The following is a 12,643-nucleotide window of genomic DNA, read 5'->3' as shown; positions in this document are numbered from 1 at the left end:
TTAGGGCCAGGCAGAGGACCCATGTAAGCATGAGCTTCACCAGAAATGGTTAGAGGGATTATTACTTGGGATTTGTATATCTTGAGTTTCTCTTTAGCAAGAGGTTGTTCAAGAACAAACTCTCAATTCCCCATCAACAGCGGACCAACGATTTTGATCACAGACAATGTAGTACCTCTTGTTGCTTGCCAATATTAGTGTTCTTAACTTCTGGTGGTGTCATTGTTGAAGTTGTTTGGAAGGAAAATCTTGATGGGTTTTTCTGGGTAAAAATCATGAAGAGAAATAGAAGTTTAAAACCTCAAAGTTTTGGAAAACTTTGAAGAACTTGAAGATGAAGGTTATATATAGAGAGGGAATAGTCGTTCTTGTTTCCCTCTTTGTAAAAACAAAGAAGATTGTTAGTGGGGCACGTGTATGCATCTAAGAGGTGAGGCGAGTGGTTGCCTATTTGGATGCCACCATTACTTCTAAAAGATAGGAATAATGATGATGATTGCAGAGTTACACGACTTGATGAGACGTTTTGAAAAAGACGTTTTGAAAATAATGATGATGATGATTACCATGACTTCGCATCAATAACTAAACATTCGCGTCAAAGACTATCAAAAAATGTTCATTTCTCCATGTGGTCGAAAAATACATTTTTGGGGGACAATTTGTCAGCTGCAAATTCGACGCTCGCTAAGGAAGAGATGTCAAGGATAATGAAGGAAGTATGTTGTGAAAGACTGACTTCAATGCTTTAACACCCCGATTTTATTTACGCTTTATTTTATTAGTTATTTATTTTATTAATTATTATACGATATAATAATTAATTAATTATGTGATTTTATGAACATATGTGTTATATGTGTGTTGGGTCATTGGGTGTGAGAATAATATATATGAGTAAGTGGACCTAATAATAATAGGAAGAGTAAAGGTGGGGGTATGTGTTAGTAAGCCCATTAGTGAGATTTGTGTTAGTAAGGGTTTTGATAAAACAAGAGAAATAGAAATTAAAAAGAGAAGTGCAGAAAATCAAGAGGAAAGGAAAAGATGAGAAAGGGAAGAGAAGAATAGGCAACTCTAGAAGAGGCTCTATATCCAAGGTACACTACTAGAAAATTCGCTTTTAGTGACTAAAATAGTTACCGAAAAATTTCTGTCACTCTAGCCACCAAAATAGCCACCAAAAATTAGTATGTTATATGTAAAAATTTTGAAGTCGCGAAATCGGTCACTAATTAAAATTAGTCACCAAAATTGTGACCAAATATTCAATATAAAAAAGCTAAAGTTAATTTTTGTTTTTTTTACATAATTGTAATTAATTTGGCGCCTTCTGAGTTCGATCCTTTGCTGCATTGTTTTTTATTTTAAATATTAGTGGTTAAAAATACTAGACATAAAATGGCACAGCCAAGAGTCGAAGCAGTAACATTTCAGTGCCAATAAAGATCTCTTACCAATCCATCTAACTGTTTATGTTATATTATTTTGAATATCAAAACTATATGAACGCATCTAAGCATTTTCCAAGTGTAGACAAAACATTTCCACTTTCTTTTTCCGCGCTCGATAATTTATTTTTAAAACAAAATGATAGTTTTATTTTTACAGCTTCTTTGTTTCAAAATTCTCTACCAACCCTAGCACTCATGACCTCGTAAACATTGTTTTTCCGCCGCACACTCCTCCTTGTTTCTCCGCCGCCCACTCCTCCTTGTTTCTCCGTTGTTCAAATCTTTCATTCGCTGTCCGGTAAAAACCGCAAAACCTTCAACAACATATTAAGGTCTTTCACTTCTTTCTTCTTCTCTTGTATGCTTCTCTTCTTTAATGGTTGTTTCTATTTATTATTATGGTTGTTTTTTTGTTTCTCTGTGAGTGGGGTTTTAGATTTTGATAGAAATTTATTTGGGTATTGGATGCCCTATTTATGTGTGAGAAAGAGAGATACTTGAAAATATCATAATAAATAGAATAGAAACAAGTTTTATGTTTATTGACAGTTGTTGTCATTGTGGCAAAAGAAATTGATTAGAATAAGTTTAAGATGTTAATATCATGAGTTTGAAATGTATTTTGACATGATTAAATCATTAATATTAAATCCCAGTAGATATTAATCACTTTAAGTAAAGTGATAGAAAGTTATATTGTCTTATGGTGGTGTTTAGAATTTATAAGATAGCATAAGTTTTTTTAATCTGGCTTGTAGTGAATCATCATTAAGAGTAAGTTCTTCCAAGCTTTAAGTTTGACAATTAATTTTTTAGTAATGGCTTGTAATGAATCATTATTGGTTTGCCTTTAAAGATGAGGACTCCTAAGTAATCAAAATGAATTAATCATGTAGTGAAACCCAGAATATTAGCTAGAGTTTAAAATTATTCTGTTGAGAAAAATTTACTATTCTCTTGATGGAAAATGTGTTGGTTGGAAATGCTTAGTTAGAATTTATTTAGGCTTATTCTTGGCATATGTTCATTAGCAGCAATAGTTTCAATTATTTTTTTATAATTTGGGTTGCAAATTTAAAATTTTAAGAACTGATAGCAATATGTAATTCTACCTTGCTAGTTGTGCACATGGTGAAGAAGTGCTTTAAGTGCTATTGGTATCCTCGTTTAACCTTCCTGTAGATTACTTTTATTTCAACTCTTAGAAAAAACACTTAACTGAACTCAAACTTTGCTATAGTTATAGGTTCATTTATATGGGCAACATATTACTATTAATTTGTCCTCTTACTATAGTCTCCTAGTAATTTTTCTGACAGTGAAACTAAGTCTCTATTTTCATGATCACTCTTCTCATTGTTGGATTTAAATTATTTTTGTTGTCTAACTCTTGTCGTTTCTTTAATTGAACTTCCATGTTTGATTTGTACGAGTAAACTTTTAAATTCAATAAATCTGATACTCTTTAGCAACAACTCTAAAAACTTAATAGTAATTTAGCAAGTGTATTAAATTGTTCACATAACCATATTCTCATTGTTGGAAGTAGAATTATTTTTCCCTTTTATTCAGGTATGCTCATTATTTTTATATTGACATTGTAGATACTTGGGATCAGAGTGCTCTACTTTTTATACAAGAACTCAAGGTAATTTTTTGAAAAATAATTGTAGAAGGTGAGATCCTTTAATATTTTCTTGAATCTAGTCTTATATATTGTTTGCCTTAAATACCATATATGAACTATAATATGAAATTATAAGTTATTTGTTCATTTTTTGTGTCTAACTCAAATACTATACATGACATATATGCTCTGTTTAAATACATTACATGATCTATATACTTTAATTATATTACAGAATAAACATGGACATCCGACTACATCGTAGTTGGATGTATAATAGGTTAAATCCTGGTCGGAAGGGGTACACTGACGAGTTTCGAAATGGGTTAGATGAATTTGTATCATTTGCACTTCGGCAAGAGGGCATAATTAATAGTGAAATTAGATGTCCTTGTTCTAATTGCAAAAACGTCCCTTTGAAACACTTCGAAGAAGTTAAAGTTCATATTTTTCAAAAAGGGTTCAAACCTGATTATTGGTATTGGACATGTCATGGAGAAAGTGATCTGGAGTTACTTGTAGAAATTAATAAACAAAAGTTTGCACAAGAGGGTCATAGCAACAACCACAGTAGATTTGAGAATGTGGTTTATGACGCTGTTGGACCAGAACACCAAATGCAATGTGAGGAAGAAATGGAAGAGTCTCCAAATATTAATGATCAAAAGTTTTATGATTTACTACATGCAGCACATAAACCATTGTGGCCTGGATGCAACGATCATACTGAATTATCTACTGCTGTTAGATTATTGATGATTAAGTCAGAGGGAAACATGTCTTAACGGTCTTTTAATCAAATGGTGGCACTTATGAAGGAGACACATCCTCCAAACAATCTTGTTCCTAATGATTATTATAGGACTAAGAAAATTGTTTCAAAACTTGGTCTCACTACAAAAAAAATAGATTGTTGTGTTAATGGTTGTATGCTATACTACACCGATGAATGTAAACAACTAAGAGAATGCAAGTTTTGTAATACACATCGTTATAAGAAAAAAAAGACTGGCAAGAAGAGTTATAAAGAGGTGCCCGTGAAGAGAATGCATTATTTACCCTTAATTCCCAGACTTAAGAGATTATACGCTTCAATGAGCTCTGCTCCTCATATGAGGTGGCACTATGAAAATAAACGAGAACCAGGAGTGATGTGTCATCCATCGGATGGAGAGGCTTGGAAACATTTTGATCAAACTTATCCTTCCTTTGCTGCTGAAGAGGGGAATGTAAGATTGGGATTATGCACTGATGGTTTTACACCATTTAATCATACAACCTCTTCTTATTCATGTTGGCCTGTAATTGTTACCCCTTACAATCTTCCTCCAGAACTGTGCATGACAACTCCCTACATGTTTCTCACTTTGATTATTCCCGGTCCTCATAATCCAAAGAGCAAGATAGATGTTTATTTGCAACCATTGATAGATGAGCTCAAACTTTTGTGGAATGAAGGAGTGCTTACATATGATATATCAAGGAAAAGGAATTTCATAATGAAAGCTGCATTAATGTGGACTATTAATGATTTTCCGGCATATGGAATGTTGTCTGGTTGGAGTACAACTGGAAAATTAGCATGTCCATATTGTATGGATAAATCAAAATCTTTTTTCTTGAAGCATGGTGGCAAGTGTTCTTGGTTTGATTCTCATCGTCAATTTTTGCCTACAAATCATGCATTTCGAAGAAATAAGAATGCATTTTACAAGAACCGGGTAGAAAAGTCTTGACCTCCAAAACGGTTGACTGGGGATGATGTGTGGGATGAAGTATCTGATTTCCCTAAAGTAACTGAGGTCGATCCTTGTATATGTGATGGGTTTGGTGTGTCCCATAATTGGAAAAAACAAAGTATTTTTTGGGAATTACCTTATTGGAAAACCAACTTAATAAGGCATAATCTTGATGTTATGCATATTGAGAAGAACATGTTTGATAATGTCTTTAATTCAGTGATGGACATAAAAGATAAGACCAAAGACAATGCTAAGGCAAGAATGGATGTGAAGAAGTATTGTCGAAGAAAGGAGTTAGAATTACAAACACAATCAAATGGAAGAGTTTTAAAGCCTAAAGCAAAATATGTTTTGTCTAGTGACCAACAAAAGGTTGTGTATAAATGGGTTTCTGAGTTAAAAATGCCTGATGGTCATGCTTCAAATTTGCATAGATGTGTAAGCAAAGGTGATGGGAAGATTATTGGAATGAAAAGTCATGATTTCCATGTATTTATGGAGCGATTGTTACCAATTGCTTTTAGTGCACTTCCCCATCAAGTGTGGAGTCCTATAGCTGAGTTGAGTAAATTTTCAAGGATTTATGCTCAACAACTTTGCGTGTGGACGATTTGTTATTGATGGAACAAAATATAGTGATTACAACTTGCAAATTGGAAAAAATATTTCCACCTGGATTCTTTAATTCCATGGAGCATGTTCCGATTCATCTTCCTTATGAAGCAAGGGTTGGGGGTCCTGTGCAATATCGTTGGATGTATCCATTTGAGAGGTAATCATTCAAATTGTCCAACCTATAAATCTACATTTTAATTTTTCGTAATTAGTAGTTAACTTTATATATATTATTGTTTAGGTACTTGAATAGGTTGAAACAAATGGTTAAAAACAGATCGCATGTAGAAGGGTCGATTTGCGAGGCATATCAATGTCAAGAGACTTCTCATTTTTGTTCATATTATTTTGAGTCTCATGTGCGATCTTTGAAAAATAAAGTATGTCGAAATGATGATGGGGTTCAAGATGATGGGGTTCAAGATGTTGTGGTTCAACATACTTTATCAATTTTTAATCATCCTGGTCGCTTAGCTGGAACTCGTAAGAGTCGGTATTTGGATGAAAAAGAATTAGCTGCTGTACATTTGCATATCCTACTAAATTGTGAAGAAGTCCAACCATTTATTGAGTAAGTAAATTAAACTTTACTTTATTTATCATTTTCTATTAATCATATAGAATGATTTTAACAATAATAATAATAATATCATGTGTTAGATGCTTTGTGCAATATTTGGAAGAAAGTCATCCAAATATATCTCAAGTTGTCGTGGACGGAAGGATTGCATCTGAATTTCCAAGTTGGTTTCAAGCATATGTAAGTTTCATGCAATTTCTAAAGTGATCTCAACTATAATACTTAACTTATCTTATAGTTGTGGAATATAATGAGTTTATGTTTCCTTTTGGTAGGTACATGACAAAAATAACATGGTGCAAGATTTGTATTTGCACCAGTTAGCATATGGTCCTAAGAGGAAGGTTTATACTTGGCCTATTTATTATGTCAATGGTTTTAAGTTTCACACCGAAGAATGGAGTGCTAGAAAAAAACCATTAATTGTGGAGTTTGTGTCAAAGGTGACAATGACGGAGTCGAAGAAAATTATTATTATGGGAATATTAAAGAGATTATGCAAGTTGAATACCTGGGAGAACCAACCAAACAATTAGTTTTATTTAATTGTGAATGGTTTGATGTTGTTGCCAATCGTGGCATGAAAGTTCAGCACCAATATGGCATTGTGGAGGTTCATCACCGTAGAAGATATTCAAATTATGATCCTTTCATATTTGCAACAAATGCTATTCAAGTTTATTATGTACCATACCCAGGAAAATTAAAAGAAAAGATTGATTGGTGGGTTGCCATTAAAACAAAACCTAGAGGCAGAGTCGATGATCGATACACATTAGAGGTTGCATATCAAGATTCAACAACAACTACAACAAGTGTTGATTTTGTAGCAAATGATGAGTTACTTGACCATTTAAGAGATGAAGGGGAATATGAGGAAATAGAAATGAGTATTGAGGAACTAGAAAAAGAACATGATGAGAAAGACGAGGAGAACGAGGACGAATTTGATTTAGAAAATGATTTAGAATACTCCGAGTATCAGGATGATGGCACTAACATTGATATTGATGATGATGGTGATGATGATGATGAGATGATACATGGACATAATGATTATTAAATTGTAATATTTTTCATTTTGTGGAATGTGATGCATTTAGTTATTTTATGCTATAAACAATTCTAATTTTTTTTACTGATTGCAGATGGCAGGTGAAGATAAAATTAAGGAAAAAGCTTCAAAGACTCGTAAATCAAGACATATCAAAATTTCAACTCCACACATGGCATCCCATGATGCACCTCCAGATATGACATCTCACGATGCACCTCCTCACATGACATCCCATGATGCACCTCCTCACATGACATCCCATGATGCACCTCCTCGTACTACATCCCATGATGCACCTCCACATACGACATCTCTTGGTGCCCTTCCTCATTTTACACATCCTTCTAAGACATTGCATTTTGCATCTCCTCATAGTATATCTCATGTTGCACCCTCTTCAAGCACATCTCGTGTTAGACCTGTTTGTAGGGCATCTCTTACTAAGAAATCTAATGGCCTTCCTCATACACCGACATCTGCTACTATGACATCTAATGGCCCACATCCTTATGTTTCACCTCCTATAAGGGAATCTGCTACTAGGACATCTAATGTCCCTCCTTCTCATGTGTCATCTGTTCTTAGGACATCTAATGTCCCACTTTCTCATGATGTGTCTACTACTAGGACATCTAATGTCCCACTTCCTCGTGTTACATCTGCTGTTATGACATCTAATGTCCCAGTTTCTCATGCTACACCTGCTACTTCGACATCTAGTGTCCCACTTCCTCATGTTGCATCTGCTACTAGGACATCTAATGTCCCACATTCTCATGTTGCATCTGCTACTCGGATATCTAATGTCTCAATTCCTCATGCTTCATCTGCTACTAGGACATCTAATATCACACCTCCATCTTCAATACGAGGGGTAGCATCACCATCTATTTCACAACCTTATGATTCTGATGGAGCACAAACCCCAAGATCAAGTGAAACAGTTATTCCATCTGAGACACAAAGTAGTGGTGGAAAGCAAACTTTGTACCTTGACTTGCAAGGGTATATATATATATATATATATGAATATATCTATATTCAGTACTTTTCATATAATATATACATTTCTTAACTATTCATATGTATTGTTTGTAGATTTTTGCCTTCGTATCCTGTAGCTAGTGGGATCGGAGATATCATTAGAAGTAATTATAGTATGCCATGGAACTCATGGAAAAAGATACACATTGATACAAGGGACTTGTGGTTTGGAGAGTTTAAGGTATTTTTCTAATATGTGAAATTTTAGTAGGTGTAATTGAATGAACATTTTAGATAGCCATATATATTTTTCTTAATGATCTATGTAGTTTAAATGAATTAATTTAAAATTGTAACAGATCATAACTTAACTAAAAAAATCTCAGTTATTAAATATACTTATTAGCAATGGTATATAACTTAACTAACAGAGCATTAAGTAGCAAAGGTATGTTTCTTAATAGTTTAACTTAACTAACAAGGATTCTCATATGAGAAAGAAAGAAAGACAGCCATAGATATTATAAATTCCAGCCCCATATTTTAGGACTTCTTTCCTTGTGTTCTTCTTTCTAGTAGCCAAAAGCCACAACATTAAATTTGATAGTGTTCTTCTTTCCTTGTTTTATCAATGATAATTGTTCAATTAAATATAAGAAAAGATATTGAACAGAACATAGAAATAAAGGGACAAAAACATATTTAATTCATAAAGTTGTATTTTTTTAACCTATCATAAATTTGTTTCATAAGTTTGGTTATAAAGTTTGTTGGAACCATCCTTTTCTTAGATAATTAATTTTCAAACTTATTTTACAATACAATCCTAAATTGCTATTGTTATGTTTATTGTGTTAGTAATTTTAGTTGTTTATGCTTTCTATACAGAAAAAGTATAATTTTGTTCCACCGGATGATTCATGGGCTAGAAAGAACTTTGAAAAATGAGGTGCAGCAATAATGAAAAATAACCTAAACAAGGTTCGTGTCACAAGGAAAAGACCAACATGGATTAATCTAAATTTGTGGAATACATTATGTGAGCATTGGGGAACTTCAGGATTTAAAAAAAAGAGTATACAGGAGAAAACAAACCGAGCATCTGACTGTGAAGGTTTTGGAATGCCCCTACACACTTGTGGCTCTATCTCCACATCCCAACATAGAGCTAATTTGGTAAAGTTTATTTTATTTATATAAACCTGATGTGTATATAAATGGTTTTGTGTGCTATTAACTCTGTATTTCTGCGGCATATGTTTGTGCTTTTGACTGATTTTGTGTGTCGTGTTTTCACTACATATGTTTTGTTTGTAGAAAGGCAAGTGAAAATCTCAAATTCTTATTGAAACAAATATATACTAGAATATTGTAAGGCTTATTCTAGGTATTGTGGGTGTTCCTTATGTATTATGGGCGTGCCTTATATATTGCATATCTAATTTGCATTATTTCCATGATAAAAATTCAGCACTAACAACAATGTATTCAAGATCATTAGTGGTACAAATCTGTTAGGAACTGATGTATAATTGATTGTTTTTCTATTATTGGTACAAATATGTTAGGAGCTGATTTGTAATTATGTAGTTCCATGTGTTAATTAGTGGTTGATGCATTTTGTTGCTACTGCAGTATATACTTGTCTTTTGTTATTGATGTTACTAAATATATATGCAAAGTTTGGTTATTCTTTGGATTCTAGTTCTAGTTCTAATTCATATTCTTTGTTTTGTTATAGACGGAAATGAATGGTATTCCCCCCACTCCTTCAGATTTTTTTGTTCACACACACCAACATCGCAAGAATAAGACTTGGGTTGATCGAAGATCGGAACATGTTTATGTAATGAGTTCTCAACTTTAAATATTTTTTATTTTTTATTTTTCATGTTGATTTCATTTTATTTTACTTCATTTTAAAATATTAATTAGTCTTATATTTGTGTAAATAGGAAAATTATAAACGTAGATGGGAAGAATTAACCCAACAAGAATCTTCGCAAGGAACTCCGCCACCAAAGGAAATTGATGTGTGGACCGAGGTTGCAGGAATAAGGAAAGGACATGTTTATGGTCTTGGGAGTGAATCTTCTTTATTTGCAAGTAGGAGAAATTACCGTGGTTCAAGTTCCTCATCAACTGAATGGGTGCAAAGACATGAATTTGAAGAACTGAAAATTGAAAGGGAAGAAATGAAAATTGAAAGGGAAGAAATGAGAAAGGAAAGAGATGAACTTCGTGATGCGCTAAAACAATTGATGGAAAGCTTAAACTTTCAGCCCAAGCCATATATTAGAGAACAAGTTCATGAAGATGATGTGGATGATGATAATGATGATGTGGTTGATGATAATGTTGATATGTCTGATGATAATGTTGATATGTCTAATGATGGTGAAGAAATAGGAGACAAATGACAAGTGAAATAATGTGGTTTACTTTTATATGTTTTGTAGTTGTTTTTTGAGTTAGGATATTGACTTTTTGTATGCAAGAATTGAAAGGGATTTATTCCCCCTTTGGTATGTGTATGATGATGTCAAAGACCAGTTTACCAGTAACTTAGCTTGGTTATGTTTTGGATTGATTTTGTATTTTTTTTATAAGTATTTGGTAATACTTAAATATATTATATATTATGTCCATATTATTGTGTGTTTGTTAAATTATTTGGTGTATATGAAATCATTTTAGAGATATTAAATTAGATTTCAAAAATTATTTACAGGGATAGTAAATTATTAATAATAATTAGAAAATTTCAGATTTTAGAGACGGAAATAGAGACCGATTTTACCATACGATACTATATAATCGGTGGCTAAATCGGTCACAATGTGAAAAAAAATTAATTTCAAATCAGTCACAAAAACAGTCTCCGAAATCGGTCTCTGAATCAGTCACTAAAACTCGGCCTCTAAAATGGTCGTAACAGACCAGCGACCAGGGTTTTCGCTACTGTAAAATAATGGTCACTGATTTGGTCACTGATGAATTTAGAGACCGATTTTTCATATTTTCGGTCACTATTTTGGTCAATAAAAGCAAAATTTCTAGTAGTGGTAAGGGTGGGTTTTCATTTGATTATGGGAGTATGTGATGTATGTAATGGGTAGTAACATAAACTAGGACTTGGGATTTCAATTTCTAGGTTATGACATGCTTAGGTTTTGATTCAGAATCCATGAAATTGATGTTTGAGTCATGTTTTTATGGTAGTAATTGATAATACATGATGAATATATGTTATAATGCTTTTAATTCATGAACTATGGTTGTTTGGATGAGTTTTAATGGTGAAATCGAGAGAACCCGAGACTGTTCCACAACAGTATTTTCTAGTTTTTCAAGAGTGGGCTTAGCGGGCTATAGGGCGCTTAGCACGGTCTGTAACGAAATTTTTTATATTTTCATGAATTGAATCGGATTTTTTATGCTATTGATTTATCATGAAATTTCATGAATTTTTTGGAATTTTCTGAATACGTTTGGATGGTTTTTGAGGATACTCTTTGTATGAACATAACACTTTATTTTGTGTATATGTACATTGTGAATTGCAATTGGTTGAGAATAACATTGTTGAGAATTATTTGCTATGGGTTAATTGTAATGTGTTAAATTGGTGAATGCTATGAAGGTGTTTCATATGTGAATGATGACATGATATATGTATGTTTGTGCAAAAGGTGAGATAATTCATATGTGATAAATAGTGTGATATATGCTTGTATAATTTAGATTTGGATATGGTCTTAATTGTATATATATGTTGGTATTTGCACATGCATCATTTTTTGTTAAGAGGCAATGTTTGTTAGTTTCGTGGAAGCTAGTGACTTATCCCAAACCTTGGAGATGGGTTTGAGGCTTAGGGGACGAGCTTATTTTTTGTGATTATCTGTCTCGGAGATAGACGCGGTGATACCTCTTAGGATAACACTTTGATACCACATGCATCTTGCATAGAGTTGCATTGGAGACACATGTGTCGACGTGAAATGCATGTTTGGTGTGCTTTATGTAATATTTGTGTGAATGGTACACTGGTGGTAATTGTGACTGATTACTTCAGTATCTTGAATTGTTGAGCTATGTTGTACATGTAAAAATGTGAATTATGTTGAACAGGATTGAATACATAAATGTATGAAGTGTGATGTATTCTATTGATGTATGTATATTATGCATTACTTATTATTATATATTTCTATAATGATATGAATTCTCACTCTTATGTTGAAACGATGTTTTATAGGACATCGCTCAGGTACTGAAGAGTAGTGGTGTTAGCCCGCAAGGATTAGTCGAAGGAGCTATTTCTTTGTTGATCCTTATTCTAGGTAGTGAGTCATTCTCTAGTTATGTAACACAGGGAAATGTTTGAACTCGTGTTTGTTTTGAGAGATGTTTGTTATAATCTCTTTTGTATTAGGATGTATTGAGATTATGTGATGGCTAGCCTTTGGTGTCTAATGCTTTAATACATGGTATGTGTTATGAGATTTAATTATCGGTGTCGTTTTGAAAATATAATTATTCCGTTGTGATATGCATATATGTTAGTGTATGGAACATGAA

The 12,643-nt window shown here is 33.0% G+C and overlaps 1 protein-coding gene across 1 annotated transcript; it reads left to right on the top strand.

The window, feature by feature from the left end:
• The first annotated feature begins 7,166 nt into the window (after window positions 1-7,166).
• Window positions 7,167-10,649, top strand: LOC131643252 (uncharacterized). Its single transcript, XM_058913402.1, has 4 exons — window positions 7,167-8,080; window positions 8,174-8,300; window positions 9,801-9,905; window positions 10,015-10,649. The coding sequence occupies exons 1-4, from the start codon at window positions 7,167-7,169 to the stop codon at window positions 10,477-10,479; spliced, it is 1,611 nt and encodes a 536-aa protein (XP_058769385.1). The 3' UTR covers window positions 10,480-10,649.
• Window positions 10,650-12,643: the final 1,994 nt, after the last annotated feature.

This window comes from Vicia villosa, unplaced genomic scaffold (assembly GCF_029867415.1).
Source record: "Vicia villosa cultivar HV-30 ecotype Madison, WI unplaced genomic scaffold, Vvil1.0 scaffold8, whole genome shotgun sequence".
Classification (NCBI taxonomy): Eukaryota; Viridiplantae; Streptophyta; class Magnoliopsida; order Fabales; family Fabaceae; genus Vicia; species Vicia villosa.
This window is presented reverse-complemented; position numbering and strand designations above follow the sequence as displayed.

Coding starts and splice junctions, on each gene's coding strand:
- LOC131643252 (XM_058913402.1), top strand. CDS start 7,167: ATGGCAGGTGAAGATAAAATTAAGGAAAAAGCTTCAAAGACTCGTAAA. Junction 8,081..8,173: donor TTGTACCTTGACTTGCAAGG/GTATATATATAT, acceptor TATTGTTTGTAG/ATTTTTGCCTTCGTATCCTG. Junction 8,301..9,800: donor TGTGGTTTGGAGAGTTTAAG/GTATTTTTCTAA, acceptor GTTTTGTTATAG/ACGGAAATGAATGGTATTCC.